Genomic DNA, 27973 nt, shown 5'->3' with positions numbered 1-27973 from the left:
ACTCCTCCACCCCTAAGGAAAGGCACCATATGAGGACAAATGCCCACTTTATTAGCCAGCAGCTGGCCTGCAGGGCTCCCACCTTCATAGATCAAGCCTGCTACCTGCTCCCTTGCCCCTGGGACCTTGGGGCAGGTGGGGAAGAGGAGATACCAGGAACAGGGGTGGGGGGATGGCCTCACGGAGGCCTTATAAATACAAGGGGGTCACTGGTAGGGATGTAAGGGGGCTGGACAGCTGGGGCCCAGGGAAGGCAGGTATCCAGAGTGGCCCATGTCATGCAGCGCCCTGTGTCCGTGGGGGCCCCGGTTCAGCATCCAGGCGGCACAGGGGACTGTCGTACACCATCTGGAGGTTCACCTTGTGGCCCACAAGCTCCCGGATATTGTTGATGCCATATTTGATCATTGTCGGGCTTGCAGTGGGGAGGGAAGAAAATAGTTTTGATGCTATGTCAGGTCACGGTCTCCTCTGATCAACCAAGCCATCTCTGATGGTTCCCACCTCCTTAAAAGCCCAAGTTATTCAAAGGGCTCAGAAGGCCCCGAATGATCTATCCTGTCACTTCCCCACCCTCATTCTCCTCCCATTCTACTTATTCACTCTCTCCAGCCACGCTGGCCCCCTCAATGTTCTCCAAATATAGCACACACATTCCTGCCTCAGGGCCTTTGCACTGGCTATTCCTGCTGCCTGGAACACCCTTCCCCAGATAGGCCCCCAGCTTACCCCTTCATCTACCTCCAGTCTTTGCTCAGATGCTACATCCTCCTGGAAGCTTTCCCGGACAATCCTGTCTCAGCCCTCCCTGCTGTGTTTCTATAGCACCTACTGGCTTCAGACACACTCTAAATTTTACTTGTCCAATTTACTTATTTATCTTGCTAATTACCATCTTTCTCACTGCGCTATAACCCTAGCTTCGCAGAGGCACAGATGTGTGCTGTCATACTCCTAGCATGACACATAGCAGACGCTCACTAAAGGCTTTTCAAATGAAGAACAGATGGAATGGTGTGAAGGTCTGTAGGCCCCCGTGCCCAGCAAGTCACCTGAGTGGCAGCCAGACACTCTAAGTTTGGGCACTCACCGCTCCAGGGAGAGGCCCCAAGCAATGACTGACACATTTTCAGGGAGCCCCATGGGCAACAGCATCTCGGGGCGGAAGAGCCCAGAATTCCCGACTTCTACCCACTTCTTCAGACCTATAGGGGTGGTAGAAGGTAGGACAGAGATGTGTGGATGATGCTGGGTCTGGCAGTGATCTGGGGGGGTGGGCCTGGCAGTGACAGGGACCCAGGCTGAGCTGTGGGAAGGCTGACACACCCCTCCCCACCCCATTACCAGGTTCCACCCTGACCTTGGTGGTAGCTGAACACCTCCATGCTGGGCTCCGTGTAGGGGTTGTAGGCCGGCTTGAAGCGCAGCTGGGTGATACCTGGGCAGGGGAGGCAGGGGGGCAAGCAGAGGAGTGGAGGATAAGCCTGGCAGCAGGGCCTCTTGCCGTGGCTCCACTAGACCGTCCACCGCAGCCTGCCTGCCTACCCAGCTTGGTGAAGAACTCCCGCAGGATGCCCATGAGGTGGCCCAGGGTGAGGCCATGGTCGGCCACAACGCCCTCAATCTGGTGGAACTCAGCCAGGTGTGTGGCGTCTAGGGTCTCATTTCGGAACACGCGATCAATGGAGAAGTACTTGGCTGGTGTGAAGGGCTTCTGGGGGTGACAGGTAGGCCAGGCCTGGGAGGTCAGAAGGTCGTTGGGACAGCCCCCTGCCTCCCCCACCGCCCAGGCTGAGCTGCACCTTCTGGGCCAAGCGGTAGAGAGCACGGGCGCTGGCAGACGTGGTGTGCGTGCGCAGTATGTTTTTCCGGGCCTCTTCCAGCTTCCAGTTGTATTTGTACCTTTAGAAGGACACATGGGAAGTCCGCATTGTCGCCTTCAGACCCCCAAACTTCTTTCCCCTGATACCCCAAAAAGTCCTGGTCCTGCCTCACCCCTGTGAGCCGTAGCCACCCTGAGAGTGAGTCCGCTTGACCCGATGGACGTAGTCCATTGGGAGCTGCAGGGCCTCCGCTGGATCTGGGCAGGACAGAGTATAATCGTGTCAGTCAAGGAGCATTTCTCAAACAGCCACTGTACAGAGGACAAACAGCTACATGTGTCGCTCCCACTCTTAACACCCACAGCAGCCAGAGGGTGCCTAGGAACACCCAAGTCCATCACAACCCTCCATCCATGTCCCAGGGGTGGGAACAAAGCCCTCCCTTTGGCTACACTGTCCTGTCGCCTCTCATTCCTAACTGATCACTCCCTCCAGTCACAGGGCCTCCCACCTGATCTGTGAGCAATACCAGGCACATTCCAGCCTCAGGGCCTTTGCACTGGCCATTCTCTCCTGGAACTTTCATTCTCAGATAAGGTTTTCTCCCTCACCTCCTTTGGCCTTTAAACAAAGGCTTGGTTTTAAATCCACAGGCCCTTCCCCCTTCACACCAGTTTCTACTGTGTCTACTGCCACCTTGCATTACTGCATTTGTCTAGCACTCAGGATTTAATATACATCTATCCACCAGGACACAGGTCTCACCAGGGCAAAGACTTCATGTTTCATTCATGGCTGTAACCTAGATGTTTAACAAAGACCTTGGCCCACAGGAGGGCATTAGCAACCATTTGTTGTGAGAACGTGCAAAAATTTTTTTTTTTTTTAAGATTTTATTTTTTAAGATTTATTCATGAGAGACACAGAAAGAGAGGCAGAGACATAGGCAGAGGGAGAAGCGGGCTCCCTGCAGGGAGCCCGATATGGGACTTGATCCCAGGATTCCAGAATCATGCCCTGGGCTGAAGGCAGACGCTCAACTGCTGAGCCACCCAGGCATCCCTTAGAATGGGCAAGTTCTTAGGATCCCTTTCCAGAAACATAATTTTGGTGCACCTGAAAAGCTTGACATCAAATCCCAGCTCTACTATGTATAAGCTGTGTGACTCTGAGCCTCAGTTTCATCCACTGTAAAAGAGAGCTAACAGCACTACTTCCTACAGTTTGCAGAATTAGAACAGAGATTAGAGTGTATGGGAGGCACCTGGGTGGCTCAGTGGTTAAATGTCTGCCTATAGCCCAGAGCATGATCCTGGAGTCCTGGGATCGAGTCCGCATTGGGTTCCCTTTGGGGAGCCTGCTTGTCCCTCTGCCTATGTCTCTGCCCCTCTCTCTCTGTCTCTCATGAATAAATAAAATCTTAAAAGAAACAAAAAAAGAACAGAGTATACAGTGAGTACTTATTAAGTTTTGGGCGCTGTGACAATGACGACAGCAATGCCATTGTTGCTCCTAGCCAGGTAACAGGCACCCACTGGCCTCCCCTGCCTTCCTGCAGTGGAGAATTGGGGGACTGGATGCAGTTGGGGGTGGGGAGAAAACGACTGTGGAAAATCATTCAGTTTCAGACAGAACTAAACATTGTGAAATTAAGAAAGAAAAAAATTGGGAAACAAGCTTCAAGACTAGGGATGAGGGACTTTTAGAACTCAAGGTGACAAGGGCATGTCATCTTCTTTTTTTTTAAAGATTTTTTAATTTATTTATTCATGAGAAACACACACAGAGAGAGAGAGAGAGAGAGAGAGAGAGAGAGAGGGGCAGGCAGAGACACAGGCAGAGGGAGAAGCAGGCTCCATGCAGGGAGCCTGATGTGGGACTCGATCCGGGGTCTCCAGGATCACACCCTGGGCTGAAGGCAGAGCTAAACCGCTGAGCCACCCAGGCTGCCCTGACAAGGGCATGTCAAAGTGGCCTCTGTGAGGTGACCCCCGTCAGCCAAGGTTTGATGCTGGAGCCAGCCTTGAAGATCTGGGAGAAGGCGGTTCTCAGCAGAGAACTGCCTGGAAGCTCGGGCAAGGGCCATGAAGTGGGCAGGCAGGATGTGGGAGGAGGTGACAGAGGTCAAGAGGACCTGTTCACACCAGCCCAGTCAGCCACACCTAGGATAGAATTTATTCCGTAAAACGAATAAGCCTCTCCAAAAAGTTCTGCCCAGGCCTGGCACCTCTGGTGGCGCGGCCAGTTCCACCCACCTCGGAGGAAGAAGGTGTCGTGTTGATCACGGGCCGGGTGCTGCTGGGGCTGGAAAAGTGCATCAAAGTTCCAGAAGGAGCTCTCAATGAAGTTGTCAGTCGGCATCTCTGTGAATCTGGAGGGAGATGCAGCCTGACTGTTCTGCCTGTGCCCAGTGGCTGGGTCGGCCCCACCCCCTGGCCCTGTGCTCACCCCATCTCCAGAAAGATCTGCCGGAACTGCGTGCGGACCTTGAGCAGAGGATGCAGGTGGCCGCTGTCTGGGAGGACGCCACGGGCCAAGAAGTTGTATGGCTTGAAGGGCCGGTCCCGCCAGGAGCCGCTGTTGGGGGATGCAGGGTGCATGGGCCCGGTGAAGGCTCCCCTCCCTCCCTGACCTGACCCAGTTCCTGGGGCCACCCCCTACCTGGAGATCATCTCTGGGCTCAGCTCTGTCTCCTGCTTGGAGATGTTGGTGCTAAAAGTACTGCCTTTGCTCACCCAGTAGGTCTTCAGGGTCCTGTGGTCAGAGAGGAGAAGGGCACTGTCACTTCCTTCAAGAAGTTTCCTGCAATATATCTGATGCCGACCCCAATACCAGCCACCAAGTCCCTCTGCTTTATTTTCTTCCTGACATTCATCATCACCTGAAATCCTCTTATTTAGCCCACACCTACATCCTTCTGTCGCTCACTTACTCATTCAACAAGTACCTAATAAGAATCTACTATGTGCCAGGGTCTGTTCAAAGTACTAAACATATATACATACATACATACTAAGAATAACAGGTAAACTCTTGAGGGTTTATTCCGTGCTGGGCTCTATTCCACTGAAATCATCCCACTGTCTTATGAAAAAGAGGTCGTTTTACAGATAAGGAAACTGAGGCCCAGAAAGATCAGGTGACTTGGCCAAGGTCACAAAACTAATAAGGACCAAAGCCATGACCTGGACAGGGCAGCCTTCCTCCAGTCTGTATCCTCAAAACTGCTATGCCACTAAGTTATCAGTCAAAGGGTATATCAGCCCTGTGAGAGCAAAGCCCCTGGCTTGTCCAGGTCCCAGCATTCAATCAATTTCAGACACTGACATCAGAGCCATAAAGGAAACAAACATGGCATCCGATATGCAGAGTATAAGTAAGGAGCTTTTGGGGCGCCTGGGTGGCTCAGTTGGTTGAATGTCTGCCTTTGGCTTGGGTCATGATCCCAGTGCTCTGGTATTGAGCCCTATGTCAGGCTCTCTGCTCAGCGGGGAGTGTGCTTCTCCCTCTGCCCTTCCCCTACTCAAGTTTGCTCGCTTGCTCTCTCTGAAATAAATAAATCTTAAAAAAATAAGTGAGCAGCTTTTATGGAACTCAAAGGGAGAAAGGGGTGCGAGGATGGCCTTTTTAAGGTGACACACAGGGATGTCTGGGTGGCTTAGTCGGTGAAGCATCCACCTTCCACTCAGGTCATGATCCCAGAGTCATGAGATCGAGCCCCACTTTGGGCTCCCTGCTCAACAGGGAGTCAGCCTTTCCCTCTCTGTCTGCCTCTCCCTCAGCTTATGCTCTCTCTCATGTGTACTTGCTCTCCCTCTCAAATAAATAAAATCGTAATAAATAAATAAATAGACACAGGCAGAGGTTTGATGCCCAAGCCTGGCTTAAGGGAAGACAGCTCTCGGCAGAAGTCATGGCATGAGCAAAGGCCCTGCAGTGGCATGAGCCTGGCATGAGTACATGGTAAAGCAGTGCTGGGGGAACACTGATAGCATTGTGGCCCAGTATGGGCAGGATGACTCCGTCCACCACACCCTAGGACCACTTGGGTGATGCGGGATGGAATGGGGGCGGGGCATCCACTCACACTTCAGTTAGCAGCTTCCTCTTCCTGAGCTCACTCCTTTCCTTCTCACCCAGCTTCTCAGCCTGCCCACCTTGGACCAGCTGGAGCCGCCGTTGCACCTCGTCCTCCACACTGTCCACCTGCCGTGATGAAGGGTGTAATAGGCTGTGAGGGCCAATGGCCCACCTGCTTGCCTGCCCCCCTGCAGGCAGGGACTCACCACTCGGAACACCCGGGGCCCATCAGCTGCACTCTTGTCCACGCGGATCCACTTGTTGGACATGGCCTTGCTGAAGCCCACCTTGCCGCTGGGAAGTCGCTGGGGGAGCAAGACCACAGTGAGCAGAGCATGAGGGCCACCTCAACCCGTCACTTCCCATGCCTTGCCCTTAGGACCTTACCATGAGCTCGCTCTGGGCCAGGCCCTCCCGGGGGATGCTGTGAAACACCCGCGCCTCATGGCTGCCCTCCCGGGCTATCTCCTCGCCCTCGGCGGTAAGCTCCCAGCGCTTGGTGGAACGCAGCTCAGCCTCAATGATCTGCAGGGAAATGGGGAAGGGAAGACCCACAGAGACAGGGTTCAGAGCCAGGAATGCCCTCTCTACAGCACTCCGGTTGCACGGTACCTGAAGCCAGCTTCACATCTGAGCTGCACCACTTCCCAGCTGAGTGAGCACCCCCTGCTGAATCTCAGTTTCCCTTCTGTGACACCAGGATAACAACACAGATGGCTCACATCTCCCAGGGTGAGGTAAGGTACTAAGAATGGTTCCTAACAGAAAATAAGTTCTTCCTATTGCTTTTGAATCTGAGAAAGATTTTTGAGATCCCAGGTGAACTGATTCATCTCCACCTTTAATGTGTTTGCATCTTAGTGCCCAGAGTGTCAGAAAAGGGCCCCCGGGTCCACATTACACACAGGAACACAAAGTTCCATGATGAGGATGGGTTTAGGCCATGCACAGAGGAGCAAGGCTGGGTGGGGCCCACAGGGCTTAGCTCCCTATTCATTCTAATTCCCAGCTCTGCTCTTCAGTCCCTGTATGACCTCAGGAAAGTTGCTTAACTTCCTTGAGCAAGTTTTCTTATCCCAGAGAGAAAGCTGCGATGGGCTCTACCCCCAGGAAGCTTTCATGAATAATTATTAAATTAACATATGGAAAAGACGTAGGATGTTTAGCAGTACCTACCAAATACTGTGTGCATTCTACCAACTATTACCATCATCGTCATTATTACTATCACTGTCATTAGACTGAACCACAATAAACAGCCACTGTTAAACCTACTGTGACCAACCCAAGTCAATTTCACAGGAATCCAGGTGCTATCACGCCACATAGGATCCCCTCTCTGCATTGATGACCTCAGGCTCTGCAGCCTGAAAGCTTAATTTAAAATCCAGGTTTGCCTGCTCCTTCCAGTGACACTGATCCAGTTACTGACCAGTGCTCAGAAGATGTCCTGTCTGCAAAATGGAGATATCAGTGCTACCATCGTGGGATAATGACAAAGACTAAATGCTACATAAAGCTGAGACCAAAGTGGGGCACGGAACATGAGCTGATGAATATGCAGCCCAGTTAGGTTTTCTGATTCGTAGCCTTGAGAATCCAGCCTCCTGGGTCGCCCACAGGCCTCTGATAATCATTCTTCTATGGCTCCATCACCTTTCACTCGTCTAAGTCAAAAAGGCTGCGCTTCATTCTTGCTTCCCCTGACTTGCCATGAATCTCCTTTCATTCCCTCTCTTGAATCTTCTCCATTCCACCTGCCTCCCTACAACCAGACACCATGCCCTCTACCTTGGGCATGTGCCTACCTCACCACCAGTCCTGTCCCTGTCAATCCTTTGCCAGAGGGACACAGACAGGACACATATCTGACTGGCTCCAGCTCCTGCCATGACTTTCCATGAGATCGAGACCTACGAGGCCTTGCAAATTTTGCCTCTACTAATGCCTTTCAACACCTGTTTCCCCTTTCTGCCATTGATCCCTGAAGCTTTCTTCCTCAATGCAGAGGCCCGACTCAGCTGTCACCTCCTCCAGGACGTTCTCCTTGATTCCCATGCCTGGGCCAGCTGTCACCTCTGGATTCCCTGTATTTCCTTCATCACTCTAAGGGTCACCTGAGTATCTCCCTCGTTAGACCCTAACCTCTGTGAGGACGGTGACCACCGTCTTCCTTGTCCACCATCGTGCCTTCCCCCATGCCTACTATATCTCAATGGACATCTACTGAGTGCAGAACGTCAGTGCTCCTGGGCTCTTACTTGTTCTAGACTCCCTGCCTGCCCACCCTAGGCTGGACTACCGAAGGATTCTTCAGCAGGCAGGGCCTTCTGGGCAAGGGGACGGCAAGCTCAAGAGCGAGGAGGCCCAGCATCACGGGGCCCGACTCACCTCGCCCAGCGCTTGCAGGCTCTTCACGGCGCCCACCACCGCCTGGTGGTCCACGCCCAGCTCAGCCGCCAGCTCTGCGCTGTCCAAGCCGCCATCCGCCGCCTCCAGCTGCCGAAGCAGCACCTCTGCCACCGGCCCATCCGCCATGGCTCCTCCGAGCGTGTGCGCCTTATCCCGCCTGGGGCCTGAACAACCGGAACCGGAACCGGCGCCGGGGGTGCGCCGCCATCTTGAGCGTGGCCGACCTGTGGCCAGGCTCAGGGCGCCGCCATATTCAGTGTGGCGATTGAAACTTAGAGGGTAGGAGAAGCTCAGCGCCCGCCTCCGCCCCAGCTAAACTAGTGGTGTCTGGTTGACCAGAGAACCCTAACTGAAGACCTCAAGGACAGAATCACAGCGTTGTTTTAGGTTTCATACAACCCCACTTCCAGCAGGTGGTGTGACCTTGGACTTCTCTCTCTTTGAGCCTCAGAGCCCTCTGCCCTAGGATTCGCTCTTGGCCTGCGGGAGGGCTGTAGGTGGTGGGCTCCAGAGATAGTCATTCCGCTGAGATCAAGACGACTTTTAATTAAAAAAACAAAAAAACGACTTTCAAGTTTTTAAAGGGAGGCTAGGTAGGGACCATCCCTATTTATAAAGGGGAGAGGAACTCATTTAATAGTAGTTATAGGCAAGATAGCTAACCTGTATGGACATCTCACATTTTCCACCCAGGTACTTCAGGTGTGTTATTTCATGTTCCCATACTTTGATGTAGATATTAATATAATCCCTCTTTCACAGATGTGAAAATGGAGACTTAGAGGGTGATATGACTTCCTCACAGTGGGTAGAGATGGTGTTAGAAACTACAAACACCCTAAATCCCACCCCAATCCCTGCATGTTTTTCTGAGAAGGTCAATGTCAGGGTAGTAATGAATGCCCTAATCAGTTCTGGCCTATAGAAATATAATGGAAGACACAAATCTAATTTCAAGTGTTCTAGTGGCAATGTGAAAAACAAAATGGATGAAATTAATTCGAAGAATTTGGGGATCCCTGGGTGGCTCAGCGGTTTAGCGCCTGCCTTTGGCCCAAGGCATGGTCCTGGAGTCCCAGGATCGAGTCCCACACTGGGCTCCCCACATGGAGCCTGTGTCTCCGTCTGCCTGTGTCTCTGCCTCTGTCTCTCTCTATGTCTATCATGAATAAATAAAATCTTAAAAAAAAAAATTGCCAAACCTAGTATGTCCAAATTATCATTTCAGTACTTTTTTTTTTTAAGATTTTATTTATTCATGAGAGACACAGAGAGAGAGGCAGAGACATATGCAGAGGGAGAGACATACGCAGAGGCTCCATGCAGGAAACCCAACGTGGGACCCCATCCTGGAACTCTAGGATCACACCCTGAGCAGAAGGCGGATGCTCAACTGCTGGCATCCCTATTTCAATACTTATTATAAAATTGCTAATGGAGGGATCCCTGGGTGGCGCAGCGGTTTAGCACCTGCCTTTGGCCCAGGGTGCGATCCTGGAGACCCGGGATCGAATCCCACGTCGGGCTCCCGGTGCATGGAGCCTGCTTCTCCCTCTGCCTATGTCTCTGCCTCTCTCTCTCTCTCTGTGTGTGACTATCATAAATAAATGGAAAAAAAAATGTAAAAGATCATTAAAAAAATTGCTAATGGAATACTTTGTTCTTTTTTCATAGTAAGTCTCAAAATCTGTTGTGTTTTACACTTATGGCACATCTCAATTGAGACCAGCTACCTTTGGTCAATAGTCACAGGTGGCCAGTGGAGATTAGAGGAAACAGTGCAAGTAGATTCTAATCCCATTTATGCTACTCAGCCAAGTCGCTTAAGCTTTCTGTGCCTGTTTCCTTGCCTGGATAGAGATGATATAAATTCAGGTTATTGTGAGATTTAAGCGAAATACTGCCCACACATGTATGTGTACTTGCTAATACTAAATTGAGTATGGACCATGTGACAAGCACTATTGTAAGCAGAACATCTTTACTCATTTAACCATCATAATTATTATGTGAGGCTGGAAAATGGGGTTACTAACATCACCCAATCCTGACCCCATAGTGAGGTCCTAACAAAAATTCAGGATGTGTCCCTCAAAGTCCCTTCTTAGCTTTGAAGCACTTTCCTCGTTTTTTGTTTAATTGCTCCAATTTCCTTCTTTCTCTCACACAGCAGGTTTTAAGCCTGTTCTGTGCCAAGTGCTTCAAGAGACACTGAGGGATGAAGTGAATAAGGTAGTCACAGGGTCTACCCTCAAGCAGGAAGCACCAAGCTCATGCATGCATGACATATGGTGGAAGGGAGGGAAGGTGGGAGGGTCAGTGGCAGGCTTGGAGTGATCACCCCAGATTGGCTCCTCATGCAGGTTGAGTGATACTGGATACTGCCTGGGGCAGAACCCCAACTTCTCCAAGACTCCTCATTCTTCTCTTTTCTGAGTCTCCACCACTATCAGGGAAGCACGCCTTCCCTGCTTTTTTGCCAGGATTCCACCCCCTTCCCCAGTCCACTTCCAAGTTCCCAGGTCCAGGGCCTGTTTGCTTAGAGTTTGGGAAACCCCCAGAGCGCCTTCCTGCTTCCTGCAGCTTGGGGGGAGGGACATGGTGTCAGTCACGTGCCTCTGGCTTCTGAGCGTCTAGACTCAGGGGTCCTGCCCATCTCCCTCGGACCTTATCTTCCCCACCATCTGTCTCATTTTTTTCTTTTTTAACGGAACCCCCCTCCTCTCCTCTTTAGCCGTTTAATTGCAAAAGTCAGGCCGTTTGTGGGAGACCACAGGCAGCGACCCCTTTACCGGCTGAGGGAAGGTTTAAAGGAGAGGCTGCAATCAGACAAACAACGCTACCAAACTCTAGGAGCCACAGCCTATAGTCACATCTTTGTCTTCTAGGTTTCCTTTCTTCTGTCCCAGGACAACCCTAACAGTTTTGAAAGCGGCTCTGTAGAACGGCACCTAGCCAAGGATGCTCCTCCTAGCCTCTTCGGGGCTCCTGTGATTTCAGAGGCTAAGTGACTCGTCCCAGTCACTCAACAGCAGTCTGACAGGCTGTCAGGGCACTAGGGACCACTAGGGGCCAGAGAGGAGAGAGCTGGCACTGAACTCTCTGGCCTGCAAGGCTGTGGCTCTGGAGTGAAATGAAGATCCAGAGCCCCAGCCCCTGAATTCTGGTGCCTTCTGTCCCATCCTGGCCTGGGGCGGGGGAGGGCGAGATCGAGAGCGAGCGTGTGGGAATAGGGGCTCCCCAGCTGCAGAGTAGAAAGTGGTTAGGAAAACCTGGCCCACACCTCCTCGCAGAGGGGATAAAAGAGGGCGAGCTGGAGCGGGGTCCAGGTCCTGCGAGGTGACACGGGCACTGGCGCGCGTTCTTTAAACGCCCAGACCAGGAGCTAAGCGCGCGGGCAAGGGCGGGGTTGGGTCGAGGTCTGGTCACATGACCTGGGCAGAGGGGCTCGAGGCCCCCACCACACCGGTGGGCGGCCCCCACAACGCGTGGTCGACCTTCATTGGCCAGCTGTGTAGCCAATAGAAATCGGCCATCTGGGAACCCTGCGTTCCGAGGCACAGCCTAACATGCTCAGACGACAGCGGTCCAATGGAAAGTCAGGGTCGTGGCCGCAGACCAATGATAAGGTGCGGAGGGCGGGACAAGAGGCCGGGCCAGGTTGGTTTGAGGGGCGGTAGGGTATAAAAACGCGCGGCCGGCGGTAGCGTCCGTCCCTACTGCAGAGCCGCCGCCGGAGGAGAGGTTTAAAGGGCCCGCGCGCCGCCGCCCCCTCGCCCCGCCATGCTGCTACCCGTACCGCTGCTGCTCGGCCTCGTCGGCCTGGCCGCTGCCGAACCCGCCATCTACTTCAAGGAGCAGTTTCTGGACGGAGGTAAGGCCTGGTCCGGTCTCGAGGCCGCCCCGACGACGAGGGCGGCCCCTCAGCCTAGATCTGCGTTGTCCCCTGTAATTACTGCTTAGAGGACCAATACGGTGGCCTCCAGGGACCAGAGCCGCAGGCGATCCTTCCTTCCATGTCCCTGGGGAGCGTCGAGGGTACAGCGGACTCCCGCGGCGGGAGTTAGGGTTCGCCGGAGGAGCCCTTAAGTCATCGAAGATGTCAAACTAGAGGTTGGGGTGGGGTCAGTCAGGGGATATCTCCTTTCCAGTCTTCAGCAACTTGAGGCCATTGGCAGATAGCTATTCGTGGGGAGAGGTCAGTACGGCCGCACTGACCTGCCCCTTTGATCCCCTAGACGGGTGGACCGACCGCTGGATCGAATCCAAACACAAGTCAGATTTTGGTAAATTTGTTCTCAGTTCCGGCAAGTTCTACGGTGACCAGGAGAAGGATAAAGGTAAGAGCCTGGGACGGGTGGATGTTGGGATTCAGGAGGACTTCCTGGAGGAAGCCGTGCATGTCACACAGCGTGGGTATCCCCATGAGCAGGAGGAAGGGGCAGTCTTCTTTGACTCCAGTGCTTAGGGTCCTTGGAGCTTGGGGCTGAGCCATGACCTCACTATGGTCTCCTGCTAGGGCTGCAGACAAGCCAGGATGCCCGCTTTTACGCTTTGTCGGCCAGATTTGAGCCCTTCAGCAACAAAGGCCAGACACTGGTGGTGCAGTTCACCGTAAAACATGAGCAAAACATCGACTGTGGGGGCGGCTACGTGAAGCTATTTCCAGATGGTTTGGACCAGACGGACATGCACGGAGACTCTGAGTACAACATCATGTTTGGTGAGGGACCCCGCCCTGGCGCTGACCTTTGATTAGTTGGAAGGAGACCTAAATCTGGGTTCCTTAAGGGCCACCACAGGTAGTGTTGAGAACATGGGAAGATACTTGTGTAGTTAAGGCTTGTCTTTGCGAGGAAGGCTGAGGACATTGCATTGTTACTATTGGTCTGAAACTTGCAGTTCACGGGATTTTCTGTAGCTATTTCCAGTGAGGGCATTAAATTCCAGAGGTGATATTTTGTTCTTTCTGTTTTTCCTTTTTAAAAGGCTCCACTTTCAGCTCCTTAGAACCAGTCAGGGTATGATTCTTGTCCTGTAACCCTTTACAGATCTGCATTTAAGAACCAAGCCTTCTTTTGTAAAGGTTGGGAGCTTTACAGTGGTGGGCAGTTTCTTGCTCTAACTAAACCCACTTTTTACCTAGGCCCGGATATCTGTGGCCCCGGCACCAAGAAGGTTCATGTCATCTTCAACTACAAGGGCAAGAACGTCCTGATCAACAAGGACATTCGTTGCAAGGTGTGACTGGGGGTGGTGACAAGTGGCTGATAGGGAAGCCTCAGAGGCCAAGCCTGATGGGCGGGGCCATTCATCTCCCACCCTCTTCAGGATGATGAATTCACACACCTGTATACGCTGATTGTGCGGCCGGATAACACCTATGAGGTGAAGATTGACAACAGCCAGGTGGAGTCAGGCTCCTTGGAGGATGATTGGGACTTCCTGCCTCCCAAGAAGATAAAGGATCCTGATGCTTCAAAGCCTGAAGACTGGGACGAGCGGGCCAAGATTGATGACCCCACAGACTCCAAGCCTGAGGTTGGTGCTTGGGCAGAAGCTCCCCATGTGGAAGGTGTAGAGGACAGCTGGGTTGACTGACCTTTTTGTGTTCCCTCAGGACTGGGACAAGCCTGAGCACATTCCTGACCCTGATGCTAAAAAGCCAGAGGACTGGGATGAAGAGATGGATGGAGAGTGGGAACCACCTGTAATTCAGAACCCTGAGTACAAGGTGAGCTTGGAGCTCTGAGCAGGGTGGGAGCGCACAGTGGGGAGCACACTGACCTCCACTCAACCACTGGTTCCCTTCCCCTTCTGCAGGGCGAGTGGAAGCCCCGGCAGATTGACAACCCAGATTACAAGGGCACTTGGATCCACCCAGAGATCGACAACCCTGAGTACTCTCCTGATAGCAACATCTATGCCTATGAAAACTTTGCTGTTCTGGGCTTAGATCTCTGGCAGGTGAGACACAGAAGGGATTCATGGAGCACTTCAAATGTTGAGAGTCACTAAGGAGGAAAGGGATGATAAATGTTCAACCCCAGGCAGCTCTGAGCCAAAACTGGTGCTTTTCTTGAATAATATTCTGGTCTGTCTTTATGGAGTTCTCACGGCACCCAATTTGAGGTTCAGCTTACGTGCCAGATACCTTTCTAAGTTCCTTTATGCAAACAAACTTTTTAACTGCCTTCAACAGTTAGAAGTTGGTTAGATACCCCTGGCACTATTTTTCTAATGAGATTATCTGTCTGACTTACTTGGTAGAACATGCAACACTTGATCTCACAGGCATGAGTTCAAGCCCCACGTTGGGAGTAGAGCTTACTGGAAAAAAAAAAAAAGTAAATAATAAATGTGACTACTAGAAAAAAATGGTTCCTCTGAAATGAAATGTTTTAAAATTTTGTCAGTTTTATTCACTAGTAAACAATCTGTGTCTGGAATGGTGTCTGGCATGTAGTAGGTACCAGAAAAACATTTGAACAAGATATTGAGAGATCCTGTTTTACAGATGTAGAAATCAAAGGGCATTGTGTAGTTGTCATGGGAACATGGAGGGGGTGGGGCTTGTCCAAGGCCAGGGACATTAGTGTCCACCCTGACCACCCTCCATCCACTCTCCTGTCCTCCAGGTCAAGTCTGGCACTATCTTTGACAACTTCCTCATCACCAACGACGAGGCGTATGCAGAGGAGTTTGGAAATGAGACCTGGGGTGTCACGAAGGTGGGACCAGGGTCTGGTCCTGGGCTTGGGAGTGGGCAGGTCTGGTGGCGGGGGGCCGGGCCCTGAGCTGTGTGGTTTCTGTGCAGGCGGCAGAGAAGCAGATGAAGGACAAGCAGGATGAGGAGCAGAGGCTAAAGGAGGAGGAGGAGGACAAGAAGCGCAAGGAAGAAGAGGAGGCAGACAAGGAAGATGAGGAAGACAAGGACGAGGATGAGGAGGACGAGGATGACAAGGAGGAAGAGGAAGAGGATGATGCTGCCGCTGGCCAGGCCAAGGACGAGCTGTAGGGGCTACACTGCTGCCTCTAGGGCTGGACTGAGGCCTGAGCGCTCCCGCCGCAGAGCCGGCTGCGCCAAATAATGTCTCTATGAGACTGGAGAACTTTCATTTTTTTCCAGGCGGGTTCTGATTTGGGGTGGATTTTGGTTTTGTTTCCTCCCTTTTTTTTTTTTTTTTTTTTTAAAAAAAAAAACGTGTTTTGTCTTTGATTCTCCTTTAGTCCTTGTTCCTGATCCTCATCTTTCTTGATTGACATCTTTGCCTTCCTCTGTCCCCTTCTTTCCTCCAATCCCTTAGTTCTCCTCCAACCTGAGGGGGCAGGGGGAGTGTGGAAGAGAAGCCCCAGGCCTAAGATTCCATCCACTCACCTTCCTGGATCCCAGAGGGGGGGGCAGGAGAAGAGGGTGGCATCCCCAGCACTGAGGAAGAACAGGGCTCCTAGGGCCTGAGCTCTGATCCCCACCTACCACCTCCCTTTCTTCCCTGCTCCCAGGACTGGGCCACTTCTGGGTGGGGCAGCGGGTTCCAGCTCGGCTCACACTGAGAATGTAAGAACTACAAACAAAATTTCTATTAAATTAAGTTTTGTGTCTTCCTCCTGTGTCTCCTTCTGGGGGAGGTGACTCTCGAGTAAGGCTCATTTTCCAGTGGCTAAAGTGTTGGTTGAATGTCCCCCTAAGGCTACAGGGTCTGTTGTTTACCCCCACAACCTCAAACCAGTGGGAGAAGAGTGTGTTCTAAGCGCCTTTACAAAGACTCCAGATATTACTCATTGAGTCTTCATGCCAAACTGAGCTTTGTTTTTAGTTTGCCCCATTCAGTTTGATGAGGCTAAGCTCCAAAATGTAAGGGGTAGGGCAGGGCTATGAACTCACACCATAGCACCATTTCATGAGATCTATTTTACACTCAACCGTATATACTTCTTGACTGTTAAAAGAGCAAGACTAGGATGATTGGACTATTTTAAACAAGTATTCTTAATACCAGTCAGGGTTAATTAAGTTACTCCTTTTATAATCAAGAATATAGGTTCAGATATGGTAGATCTAGCATGTTGGTAATCCTTGAATTCTTGGAAAGAGATGGCCTCAAGGAAGGTGCAGAGATGACAGGCCAACAAGGTCTAGGTTCTCTAGAGCCCATCTCTTTTGGGGTCTACTATGGCTGCCACTGAAGTCCAGCAGGTGGCCTGGAGCTTATGTCCCTTGTTGCAGGAGAGAGACAAGAAGCCCTCAACAGCCTGGCCTACTATGGTGGGAACTTCCAGGCCCTGCCTGCTGTGAAGGGAAAAACAGCAGGACCTGGTTACAGTTGGGCAATGGGTGAGGTGTCCGGTAACTCCCTGGTGCAGGGCGTACGTTGAGTGAGAAACTAAAGAGTTTTGGAGGCAGGTAATGGTCAGTTCAGGATGGAAGGGCCTCCACCCAGTAACTGGGAGAGAACTCTGCCTTGCCACCATCCAGTCCCCCAAAGCACCATCATCACCTTCAGCCAACTAATCCTTCATTTTTTAAACTAATTGTTGGTGACCTTTTGAGTGTTTTTTCCCAGTCCCGAGTAAGGGTTCCTTTGAGGGTAGCCACACTAGAACAAAAGTCATTTGGGAGACAAAAAAAGCCTTTGTACAAGAAATACAAGTGTCTACAACAAGTAGATGAAAAATTTTGTTCGATGTAATCAACAAACTCAAGATCATGAAAGTGGGGGACGTTGGAGCCATTTTGTGGCCGTCTGACGTCACCGCTAGCGGGCATGGCGTCACTCTCAGGGAGCCACGTGACGTATATGCGTGCTGAATGAGAAGCTGCCTCCGGAAGCCGAGTTTACTCTGCGCATGCCTGGCCAAAAGCCTCTCGCGCATGCCCACCAAAGCTAAGGGGGGGCGGAGGTCACGTGCTCTGGTGGTCGGCGCGCGCACCTCCTGCCCCGGAAGCGGTCGGCTCGCGGCGCGGCTGGGCGCTAAGATGGCGGCGGCGTGAGTTGCATGTTGTGTGAGGATCCCGGGGCCGCCGCGTCGCTCGGGCCCCGCCATGGCCGTCACCATCACGCTCAAAACGCTGCAGCAGCAGACCTTCAAAATCCGCATGGAGCCTGACGAGACGGTGGGAGCTGGACCGGAGCCCGGGGGCGGGAACGACGGGTGCCGGGGGATGGGGTGGGGGCGGGGAGGACGGGATCCCGACTGGAGGGGCGGGGAGGACAGCGCGGGCAGGGCTCTGCCCACCCGTCCCAGCCTGCCTGTCTTTCCCGAACCTCCCTGTGGTTCTGGGCCCAGCCCCCGGCGACTTGTGCTGATGGCGCTCAAGGGCCGGTCTCCAGACTAGGCCCCACCCCCGGGGCACCCATCAGGCCCGGCTCCAATGTCAGCGCCCTCGCGGGTCGCGGGAGCCGAAGGCTCAGATTCCCGGCCCGGCCACGCTCTCCGGGACCGGGCCTCCGAGTTCCCAGCTTTGCAGGCGTCTCCTCGGGACGTTGGTGGCCACATTTGGGAGTGGTGACGCCAGTGACGATGATAATGATAATAAACGGCCTGACTTTTCAGTGGTCTGTGTTGGCGGTTCTTTACCAGCAGCGGAGCAATTTTGTGTTATCTTACTAAAGTTGCAAAACAGACATCATTTGAGCACTCTTGACTCACTCCGTTTTACAGATGTGGGAATTTAGAAATAAGAGGATTTTGCTACGGTCACATAAAGCAAGTAATGGCAGACGGGTTTCAAATTTGGTTTTGTCTCATGTGAGAGCCCGTGGTCTAAACATTGCACTGCGTTTTTAGCTGAAAAGAGGTTTAGGACGCATCAGACATTGAATGTGTGTTTGGCGCTTTGCACAACTACCTCATGGAGACATTGAACTCTACGTTTTGTAGAAAAGGAAACACTCATATTTTTTGATCACGCCAACTGTTTGACTTTGGGCAAGCTACTTAATCTCCCTGTGCCTGTTTCCTCAAATATAAAACTGGGGTAATGATATCTACTTCATGCAGTAGTGAAGCTTTAAAAGCGGTATGTACACACTTATGTTAGTGCTGTCCGTATAAGATGTTTTTGGCAAACACAGCACTGTCAGCAGTGTGGAATGAGGAATCTCGTTTCCTCTTTGTTTTACTTTTCATCACATTTTACGTTATCTGAGGTTATATTTTTTTTCACTTTTCCTCGCATTAGTGTTATCTTCACAGACGCAGGGAATTATGTTGAGTTTTGTTCCTTTCTATGTTATGTGCTCAATTCCTAGAACAGCACCTGGCGTGTAATAAGTGTTAGGTAAATACTTCGTTGAATAGTGGGATCTGGCATGCTTTACTATGAAGCTTAGCTTCTCTGCCATTGAGGTCTGCAGTCCCTTCCCCTGCCCGTCCCCCCATCAAGAAAGAGTCTTGAGGTTTGCAATGAGTGTTCCTCTCCTTCCAGGTGAAGGTGCTAAAGGAGAAAATAGAAGCTGAGAAGGGTCGTGATGCCTTCCCTGTGGCTGGACAGAAACTCATCTATGCTGGCAAGATCCTGAGCGATGACGTTCCCATCAGGGACTATCGCATTGATGAGAAGAATTTCGTGGTCGTTATGGTGACCAAGGTGGGTAAAGTGTGCTGGCTGGGAGGGTGAGAGAATTAGCTTGGGATCTGACAAAGAGCCTGTGTGCCCAGGAGAGATTAGCTATGAATAGGGCGGGGCTGAGACGGGATGGGATGTTGGGGCTAGATAGGGATATTGATGCCTGCTCCTTTTTCTGGGTGTCACAGGCCAAAACTAGCCCAGGCACCTCAGTACCCCCAGAGGCCTCACCCACTGCTGCCCCGGAGTCCTCCACATCCTTCCCTCCGGCCCCTGCCTCAGGCATGTCCCATCCCCCACCTACTGCCAGAGAGGACAAGAGCCCATCGGAGGAATCAGTCCCCACGACATCCCCGGAGTCCGTGTCAGGGTAAGGCCAGGGAGCAGAAGCCCCAGCTTGGGCCCTGTTTTCCCAGCACATTTTGACACATACATGTTTCCACATACCTGGGGGAGGGCAAGCCGCCAGAAGCCAGGGTCCGATTTCTCTCTCTTGAATTTGCAGCTCTGTTCCTTCTTCAGGTAGCAGCGGGCGAGAGGAAGATGCGGCATCCACACTAGGTGGGTGGGTGGTCCCTGGGGCAGAAGCAGTTGGGTGCCCGCCAGCTGTGGGGCCTTGTGTGGGTGTGGGGGGCCTGGGAACTGCCCTTCTCCCTCCTTGGTGACCCAGACCTTGCTGCTCCCTCCACAGTGACTGGTTCTGAGTATGAGACGATGCTGACAGAGATCATGTCCATGGGCTATGAGAGGGAGCGGGTCGTGGCCGCCCTGAGAGCCAGCTACAACAACCCCCACCGAGCCGTGGAGTATCTACTCACGGTGAGGTGGGGCTGCTGCCTCCTGGGGAGGCCTCAAGGGAGTACATGGGCTTACATGCTGTAATGGGTGGTCAGAGAGGCAAAACTTTGTCCTCAGAAGACTTTGGGTTGTGATTCCCACCGGGAAAGTCTTCCTGCAAGAGCCTGGGCATGAATGGTGGGGTGGGCCTGTGGAGGGCAGGGCCAAGGCTTCACCTGTCTTCTGCCAGGGCTGAACATGCAGAAGGGAGGCAGTGGGCAGTCTATGCGTTAGAACTAAATAGGACCCCTGACAGGGAATTCCTGGGAGTCCCGAGCCAGAACATGGTTCTGTCCAGGAGAGCCAGGTGTCGGAGCAGCCAGCCACAGAAGGAGGTGAGTGAATTGGGAGATGTACATGTGGGGTGTCTGCTGTCAAGGCATCTGACTCCCTGCCCCCAAGCTTCTGGGAGTCCAGTGTGGTGTCTGACTACACACCTTTCTCCTGCCAGCAGGAGAGAACCCCCTGGAGTTCCTGCGGGACCAGCCCCAGTTCCAGAATATGCGGCAGGTGATTCAGCAGAACCCGGCACTACTGCCTGCCCTGCTCCAGCAGCTGGGCCAAGAGAATCCTCAGCTTTTGCAGGTGCGGCCCTGGGGGTAGAGGAAGCCAGGGCGGGCACCACCTCTACTCCCCTCTGGGTACCACAGCCTCAGAGAGCTAGTCTGGCCTAGCGTGGTATGTAGGAGCCCCACTGTATTTGGAAAACAGACTAACAACTCCCTGATGCTCCATACAATCTAATGATCTGCCCTGTTTCATGTAATTTTCTCAAACACCTTGTGAGGAATGGGTGCTGTTGTCATCATCTCTCACAGAGGAAGTTGCCAGAGGTCTGGAGCATTCTGGCAGTTGGCATAGTGTGTGTCTGCTTTCAGCTTCTGGGTCCTTTGCTCTACCTTCTGGGTCTTTTTGCCCTGTCTTAGCCTCCATGGGATTACCCATAAGCACTACCCAAGATCATTGTGTCCCAGTTGGCTCTGGGACTCCTGTGCTCAGCAAGGCATCATCCTGCCCCTGAAGGTTCCTGTGCAGAGGGGCAGTGGCCCTTCCGTGTGACAGGGTTTATTAGATCCTCTGTAAAGGCATGACTCTCCTGCTTTAGGGCCTGTCGTCTGCCGCTGTTCTTCACTTCTCAGTCTCTTGTTGGCTCCTCCTCCTTACGTTCTCAGGTGTGACAGCACACAGGCTGAACACCTTTATTTTTCATTTCTTTTTAGTGTTCCCTGCATATCATCTTGAGTGATGATGTTCCCCCCAGATTGACGTAACTGACCCAAACCTCCAAATCCATGGCTGACTTGACGGACCTGTGAAAATGCTTTCTAGAGGTCTAAGATTTCAGAGCTGATCCTCTTCCCAGGCCTCCCCATGCCTACAAAGACCAGCCTGGGGTTGCTTGAGCCACAGGCCCTATGCCCCTGCTGGGGTCATCCATCACCTATCTTGCCAGAACCTCTCAGCCCAGCCCTGCATTCAACCTCCGTGGCTGCCACCTCTTCTCCCACCCGGTTCCCTGGCAGCCAGTACCCAGGCCTTGGCTTCTGCACACCTGCCATGGTCCATTTTCCACCAGGAGCCAGATTCCTGAAAAAACATGTTTTGCTGTGAAGTTAAAGTCAGATGTACATAAAAATAGAGTTGTAGAGAGTTTTAGAAGCCCCAGGTACGCAACACCCACGAGTTAGTCTTTTTAAAATGTACGTGGATCTCGTCTTTCTCTATTTAACCATCACCGTGGTGTCCCATTATACTAGAAGGCACTAGAGAAAGGTGTGGTCTTGGCCTTCCTTTCCTTTTTGTTCCCCTTCTGTTGCTTGTTTACTTTGTTCCTGACACACAGATCTTCTGTTTCTGGGATTTGTCAGGTGCATTTCTGTCTCCAGGCCTTTGCCCTTACTGTTCTATCTGGAGGAAACTTCCTATCCTACAGATCACAGGTCCATCTTTTCCTGGCCTGCAGTGTTTTTTCTAGTCCAGTTCTTTGCCTACTATATGCCATGCCCACTATTTACATTTTAAATAATTACCTATTTGTTTCTTTATAATAGCCTGTGTTCCCTATGCCAGAATCTCAGTTCCACCAGGATAGGGCCTGTATCCACTATGATGTTGCTGTTTGGTTAGACTAGGCACCCTCTGAATATTTGCTGAAAGAAAAAGCGGCTGGGATACAGACCTGGCAGGGGTGGATGGGCACCAAGGGCTGTGGGTCACAGTCCCCTCCCCTTTGTCTCCCACAGCAAATTAGTCGGCACCAGGAGCAGTTCATCCAGATGCTGAATGAGCCCCCCGGGGAGCTGGCAGACATCTCAGATGTGGAGGGGGAGGTGGGCGCCATAGGGGAGGAGGCTCCACAGATGAACTACATCCAGGTGACACCACAGGAGAAAGAAGCTATAGAGAGGGTAAGAGGTCTGGCTGCGGGGTGTCCTCCCTGGTGGGCAGGGCCCCCAGCCCCTGCTTATACCTACCCATCTTCCCACAGTTGAAGGCCCTGGGCTTCCCAGAGAGCCTGGTGATCCAGGCCTACTTCGCTTGTGAAAAAAACGAGAACTTGGCTGCCAACTTCCTCCTGAGTCAGAACTTTGATGACGAGTGATGCAGGGAGGCCAGGCCGCCCCCCCCCCCCCCACAATCTCCCCACCCTTCAATTCCACAAAAGTTTTATAAAAGAAAAAATATATATATATTCATGTTTATTTAAGAAGTGGAAAAAAAATCAAAAACCTTAAAAAAAAAAACCAATTTCCCACCCTCCTAAAGTGGCCCCCATTCCCATCTTGGCCTGAGAAGACCCAGGCCAGACAGCTGTCCCCCATCCCCCGCCCCAGCCCTGCCTGCTCTAAGAAACTGGCAGGACTGGAGGCGACAGATGGGCCCCTCTTGGCCTCTGTCCCAGCTCCCTGCAGCCAGATGGAGAGGCGGCTGCTTGCTTCCCCCTCCCCCTGAAGAGCCCCGGAGACCTCCCCCCCTTCTTCCAGGGTGAGGGGAAGCTGGAGCCCCAAACTTTGATCCTCCATTGAAGTGGCCTGACCTTTCCATTTGGGGTGAGCACTCAGAGGCCCAAGGACCCCCTCTCCAGTCTGGCCTTGGGCTCTGGCCTGCATCCCTTTGCTGGGGAGGAGGCGGCCTGGTTTAGTTCTGCCTGGGGAGGGGTAACAACAGAGCTGCTCTGGAGGTCGAGGCCACCCCCCACCCTAGGACAGAACTGTGTCTCTGATAAAGGTTTTGAAGTGAATAAAGTTTTAAAAGCCAGTCCGGTGGTGTGTGCCTACTGGGGCTTCCTGTTCCAGCTCGTCTGGGTCTGGGGGCTAGTTGGGCACAGGTGATATGGCAGTGGTCCGTTGGCCTCTGCAGTTTGGGGCTCCCAGTGTCTCACACCCCCCTCTGAGGCTGTCTCATTCCCAGGCAGTGGGCCCCAGCCTAGCCTTGGAAGGGCTGCTTCTCCCTGCCCCCCACCATCACCACCACAGTCTGTTTTGGCTACACTTCCCCCCCTAGTAATTGGCTAATTACTGGAGATTAATGTTGGTAAACAGAAGCCTTCTTCTCTTCTGCCATCTGCTCCTGCATTATTTTCCCCCACCGCAACCCCTTTTCTTCCCCTGAAGCCCCAGTTAGCATGGCCTAGAGTCCCCAAGGAAGCCAAGCCCAGAAGGGTGGGGGGCTCCTGGCCACAGGTGTTGGGGCGCTGAGGAAGGGGCATGATGAGAGAGGACACAGAATTCTCCAGGGCTGGGGCCATCAGGTGGCAGGTTTTATTGGGAAAGGCTAGCTCAGGAGCTGGGTGCTGCAGAGTCTTGGGCCATAGCAGTGGCCAGTGCCGCAGCTCGTGCCTCCTTCTTCTGTCTTTGTTTCTCCTCCTTGAGGCGTTTGCGCTGCTGCTTCTCCAGGTCCTGCAGCAGCTCCTGGAAGCGGGCACTCCTTGGGTCCACGTGGTAGCCCAGGCGCTCCTGGGCCTCGGCCTGCAGTCGGGCCCGCCTCTCCTTGTCTGCCTGTTCCTTCTCCCTGCGCTCCTGCTGCTGCCGCCGCCAGTTCTCAATCATCTGTGGCATCTTGGCCATGCGCTCTGCAATGAGCTGCTCCCTGCAGGGGAGGGTAGAGTGGTGAAGATAGCAAGAGCCAGCCAGAAGAGGAGCACCCATCCAACCACAGCCCACCCCTAGTCTGCCCACATTCTGATTCCTCTAACTCAGATGAAAAACTGGGAAGGCTTCCGGGGGTCGTTAAAACTGTCAGGAAAAGTCCTTGACAAGCGAAGTAACAGGCAGGAGAGGTGGATTAACTTGTGTATGACCCTGAGCACAAGAGCACTAAACCCCTCAGGGGAGACCTCAAGTCAACTCAGTGTTTCACTGAGCTGTCTACTGAGCCATCCCAGAGCTACACACCATATGGCCTTTCCCACAGCACACTCTCATCCTGCAGACATCGCTGAGCACCTCCTGTATGCCAGGCCCAGTTGTAAAGGCAAGAAATGGATTGGATCTTTCCTTCCAGTTCTGTGAGTTTGTAGGTGCCAGTCACAGTCCCCATTTTGAGGATTAGAAACATGAAGCTGAAAGATCTAAAGCCCCACAGCAGGGTTATCCAGCTGGGATGGGACAGAGACTGAGGTTCACATTCTAGCTCCACTGTTCATTGATGGGGTGACTAGACATATGACTCCAAACTTCCAGGCCTCAGTTTCTCATCTCTAAAATGAGGGTGATGCTCTCGTACTCCTACAGCTATTACGAGGACAAGAACAATGAAAACCAGGAGGGCACTTGGCCTGCTCCCTCCCGAAGTGGCAGCATCCCGACTTTCTTTCCTAGTCTTGAGTTCTTTCAAGCCCAATGCTTAAGACCTGTCTCCAAGTCCAACCTCTGCATTGATTCCAGGCCCCATCACTTCCCATTCGTCCCCCGCCACACTGACCTTAGCATATTCCTACCTCAGGGCCTTTGCACCAGCTGTTCCTGCTACCAGGAACACTCTCCCTAAGATCTCTCCACCGCTATGTCTGGTCAAGTCCCTAAGGATCGAGTTCTTAAGAGAGTTTCTAGGTCTCACAAGCCAGAGTCGCTCTGCAGCACACATATTTTCCACCCAATTTTATCTTCCTAATGGTTCACTGTTGCCATCTGAAATTATCTTGTTCTCTGCTATGTGCTCAGCACCTGGGAAAGCCTTGCACACAGGAGGGCCTCCGCCCACAGCCCCGCGCCTGCCCGACCGCACACACCTGGCCTGACGCTTCTGCTCCGCCGCCAGCTGCTGCACCCGCAGCGACTCCTGCATGGCCGCGAGGCTCGGGCACCATTCGCGCTCCTCAGCTTCCAGCTCGCGCAGCTGCTCCCGCGACGGCCACAGAGAACCGGGGGCCACCCCGGAGGCGGCGCCGTGCCGCGCGAACTGCTTGGCCGCATAGCGCGGCCCCAGCTGCCAGCGCGGGGTCAGCGGGTCGTCCGGGTCTGGCCACCAGGGCCCTGGCAAGCGGCGTGGGGGCGGCGGCGCCCGGTAATCACGGGAGCCGCGGCCCAGGTTCGCCGGCAGCCCTAGCAGGCAGCGCGCTCGCCGCACGGGCGCCGCCATCTTGGCTGTGCGGGGTCCTCGCGGGCCGGCCGGGCTGGCCACCGCACTGCCTGCGCGCGAGGTCCGATGGCCGCCGGGGCGGAGCGAGGGGCGTCCTGTGCCCCAGCCCCAGGCAGGGGAGAGAAGGGGGTAATATATTTTTATACATCTCAAACATACATTTTTTTATACATCTCATCTCTTATTTATTTTAAATAAAATTTAAAATTTTATTTTAGTAGCTATTTCTTAAAATTATACCAAATTTTACTTTTATACATTTAAAGTAGCATTTGATTTCTTTCAAAATTTAAATGTCTAAATTTCAAACTACTTAAAAATTTAAATATTGCTTCAGTTTGAATTTCAATCTACATATTACTTTATATTTTAACTAGAGTCTTTTTAAGATGTTCGTTAAAATATTTAAATTCCATTTTAAATACTCGAATATTGTTCATACATAACATTAGATATTTATTTTTATGCTTTATTTTGTGCTTTTAAATTTGATTTTGAAGGGACGCCTGGGTGGCTCAGGGATCGAGTCTCACATCACTCTCCCTACCTGGAACCTGCTTCTCCCTCTGCCTGTGTCTCTGCGTCTCTGTCTCATGAATAAATAAAATATTAAAAAAAATTTTTTTTAAGATCTCAAGATTTTCATTTTAAAGAATTATTTAAAGCCTCACCAAGACAATTATTTTAAATATTTAAATTTATACTTTAAAATATTTAAAGTTGTATGATTAAGATATTTCTGTAGAAATTTTATTTTAAATTTTATTGTAAACATCTTGTTACTTTGTGCCTTTTAATTTTTAAACATTTATTTGAGAGAGTGAAAGAACACAAGCAGGGGGAGTGGCAGAGGGCAAGGGAGAAGTAGGTTCCCTGAAAGCAGGGCTCAATCCCAGGACCTCCAGATCATAACCTGAGCCAAAGGCAGATGCTCACCCACTGAGCCACCCAGGCGCCCCTAATTTAATTATTCATATTTAAAAATATTTAAAATATTTAACCATGGGGTAGCAATTAAACAGTGTTTTTTGAAAACAGGATTTCTGCCTTAAAAAGAAAGGAAATTCGGGGACACCTGGGTGGCTCAGCGGTTGAGCACCTGCCTTTGGCTCAGGACATGATCCCAGGGTCCTGGGATCAAGTCCCATATCGGGCTCCCTGCGTGGAGCCTGCTTCTCCCTCTGCCTATGTCTCTGTGTCTCTCATTAATAAATAAATAAAATCTTAAAAAAAAAAAAAAAGGGAAGGAAGGAAGTTCTGTCTCATGATACAACACGGATGAACCTGGAAGACATTACGATGAGTGAAATAAGCCAGTCACAAGAGGACGTATTTTATGTGATTCTGCTTATATGAGGTCTTTGGAATAGCCAAATTCATAGAGACAGAGAGTAGAATGGTGGTTGGCAGGGACAGAAGAGACAAAGAATGGGAGTTAGTGTTTAATGGGGACAGAGTATCTGTGTGAGAAGATGAAAAAGTTCTGGAGATGGATGGTGATAATGGTCGGATAACAATGTGAATGTGCTTAATAGCACTGAGCAATACACTTGAAAATTACCAAAACGATATGTTTTATGTTCTGTATATTTTATCTCACACCCACAGATGAATTGTGAACTAGGAAGCCTGGAGAAAAATGTTTATAATTTATAGTCGCACCATATATATATCATTTATGTCCATCCCAAACTGGAAACAGCTGGCACCCCAAGTCCATTCACAGCAGAATGGAGACCTGTTTTGATGTTTCAACAAACAGAATGCTACACAGGAATGCAAGGGCAGAAATTACAGCTGGGTGTGACCTCAACATGGGTGATTCTCAGGGACATCATTTGCAAGAAAGGAAGCAGGACCCAAGTGGTTCCTGTGCATAAGGGAATGTTTTTCATTGTGTAAAGTTTACACAAATTGTTCTTTTTATGTAAAGTAGAAAAATCCTGGTGTCATTATGGATGCACACCTTTAGGGGTAAACGGTAAAAGCAAGGCAGCCATCATTCTGGAAACCAAGATGGGACACTTCTGGTGGGGATGAGGGCGCGTCCAGATGTGGCGGGGGGGAAGAGGGTCACTCGGTAACAGGTCACTGAGCTGGACATTCCCGTTCTGTTTGCTCTTCTCCAAGTGGACTGTATTTAATGTTATTTCTTGATCTGGGCTACGGTGGTGCCTGAGTTAAAATTATTCTGTAAGCTGTGTATGTGTGGGCTGCATACTTCCCTGTAGATTTATTATATTTTGTAAGTGAAAAAAATAAAAATACAAGCAACAAAAAAGACTACAGTGAGCAGTCGTACAACCACCTGTCTCCCATGCCCTCCACCCCCGCCAGAGCTCCTCCCCCCACTTGTGTTAGGTTCTTATGTATCCTAGAGCATTGCTTTAGACATTGTCATTTACAGTGTTAATGAATTATTTTGCAAGGGCAGATGAGTACAGTCACATATGTCATCACCCAGAGTTAACAGATATTAACACGTTGACTAGATTGCTTCAGATCGTTTCTTTAAATGGAAGTATAGTTGACATAACAATATTCTATTAGTTTCAGGTGTTCAACGTAGTGATTTAACAATTACATACATTGCAAAATGCTCACCACTATAAGTGTAGTCACCATCTGTCACCATACAATGTTGTTACAATATTATTGACTATGTTCCCTA

The 27973-nt window shown here is 51.5% G+C and overlaps 4 protein-coding genes across 5 annotated transcripts; 2 read left to right on the top strand and 2 right to left on the bottom strand.

Annotated features, from left to right (window-relative positions):
* Positions 1-30: 30 nt before the first annotated feature.
* On the bottom strand, positions 31-8491 carry FARSA (phenylalanyl-tRNA synthetase subunit alpha). The gene is made up of 13 exons (XM_038567124.1): positions 8295-8491; positions 6291-6428; positions 6110-6208; positions 5911-6029; positions 4485-4577; positions 4272-4400; positions 4079-4194; positions 1996-2080; positions 1803-1902; positions 1546-1714; positions 1361-1438; positions 1091-1205; positions 31-415 (listed from the first exon to the last, which is right to left on the bottom strand). The coding sequence occupies exons 1-13, from the start codon at positions 8439-8441 to the stop codon at positions 277-279; spliced, it is 1527 nt and encodes a 508-aa protein (XP_038423052.1). The 5' UTR covers positions 8442-8491; the 3' UTR covers positions 31-276.
* Positions 8492-12016: 3525 nt separating this feature from the next.
* Positions 12017-15920, top strand: CALR (calreticulin). Its single transcript, XM_038567123.1, has 9 exons — positions 12017-12189; positions 12554-12655; positions 12835-13038; positions 13462-13556; positions 13647-13856; positions 13936-14049; positions 14139-14282; positions 14954-15046; positions 15133-15920. Exons 1-9 carry the CDS (start codon positions 12099-12101, stop codon positions 15331-15333), a joined length of 1254 nt encoding a protein of 417 aa, XP_038423051.1. The 5' UTR covers positions 12017-12098; the 3' UTR covers positions 15334-15920.
* Positions 15921-17243: 1323 nt separating this feature from the next.
* On the top strand, positions 17244-22980 carry RAD23A (RAD23 homolog A, nucleotide excision repair protein). 2 transcript variants are annotated; one of them, XM_038567120.1, is made up of 9 exons: positions 17244-17430; positions 18745-18906; positions 19074-19255; positions 19391-19446; positions 19577-19704; positions 19979-20057; positions 20174-20307; positions 21966-22130; positions 22211-22980. In XM_038567120.1, exons 1-9 carry the CDS (start codon positions 17359-17361, stop codon positions 22322-22324), a joined length of 1092 nt encoding a protein of 363 aa, XP_038423048.1. In that variant the 5' UTR covers positions 17244-17358; the 3' UTR covers positions 22325-22980. The 2 variants fall into 2 exon arrangements, with proteins under 2 accessions (XP_038423048.1, XP_038423049.1); XM_038567121.1 differs by having other exon boundaries at positions 17246-17430; positions 20177-20307.
* Positions 22981-23453: 473 nt separating this feature from the next.
* On the bottom strand, positions 23454-25323 carry GADD45GIP1 (GADD45G interacting protein 1). The gene is made up of 2 exons (XM_038567122.1): positions 24953-25323; positions 23454-23811 (listed from the first exon to the last, which is right to left on the bottom strand). Exons 1-2 carry the CDS (start codon positions 25300-25302, stop codon positions 23502-23504), a joined length of 660 nt encoding a protein of 219 aa, XP_038423050.1. The 5' UTR covers positions 25303-25323; the 3' UTR covers positions 23454-23501.
* Positions 25324-27973: the final 2650 nt, after the last annotated feature.

The sequence above is a fragment of the Canis lupus genome, chromosome 20 (genome assembly GCF_011100685.1).
Source record: "Canis lupus familiaris isolate Mischka breed German Shepherd chromosome 20, alternate assembly UU_Cfam_GSD_1.0, whole genome shotgun sequence".
NCBI classification, from domain to species: Eukaryota; Metazoa; Chordata; class Mammalia; order Carnivora; family Canidae; genus Canis; species Canis lupus.
The sequence above is the reverse complement of the archived record's forward strand: the minus strand, read 5'-3'. Positions and strand labels throughout refer to the sequence as shown.

Bases quoted from the DNA above. Each gene is read 5' to 3' on its own strand.
- CALR (XM_038567123.1), top strand. From the start codon at position 12,099: ATGCTGCTACCCGTACCGCTGCTGCTCGGCCTCGTCGGCCTGGCCGCT. The intron at 13,557-13,646 runs GTGTGACTGGGG...CACCCTCTTCAG, and splicing joins ACAAGGACATTCGTTGCAAG to GATGATGAATTCACACACCT. The intron at 15,047-15,132 runs GTGGGACCAGGG...GTTTCTGTGCAG, and splicing joins AGACCTGGGGTGTCACGAAG to GCGGCAGAGAAGCAGATGAA.
- GADD45GIP1 (XM_038567122.1), bottom strand. From the start codon at position 25,302: ATGGCGGCGCCCGTGCGGCGAGCGCGCTGCCTGCTAGGGCTGCCGGCG. The intron at 23,812-24,952 runs GTGTGTGCGGTC...CCTCCCCTGCAG, and splicing joins GAGCAGAAGCGTCAGGCCAG to GGAGCAGCTCATTGCAGAGC.
- FARSA (XM_038567124.1), bottom strand. From the start codon at position 8,441: ATGGCGGATGGGCCGGTGGCAGAGGTGCTGCTTCGGCAGCTGGAGGCG. The intron at 6,030-6,109 runs GTGAGTCCCTGC...TCATCACGGCAG, and splicing joins GGCCCCGGGTGTTCCGAGTG to GTGGACAGTGTGGAGGACGA. The intron at 1,206-1,360 runs GTCAGGGTGGAA...CCACCCCTATAG, and splicing joins GGTGTTCAGCTACCACCAAG to GTCTGAAGAAGTGGGTAGAA.
- RAD23A (XM_038567120.1), top strand. From the start codon at position 17,359: ATGGCCGTCACCATCACGCTCAAAACGCTGCAGCAGCAGACCTTCAAA. The intron at 19,256-19,390 runs GTAAGGCCAGGG...TTGAATTTGCAG, and splicing joins TCCCCGGAGTCCGTGTCAGG to CTCTGTTCCTTCTTCAGGTA. The intron at 20,058-20,173 runs GTGAGTGAATTG...TTCTCCTGCCAG, and splicing joins GCAGCCAGCCACAGAAGGAG to CAGGAGAGAACCCCCTGGAG.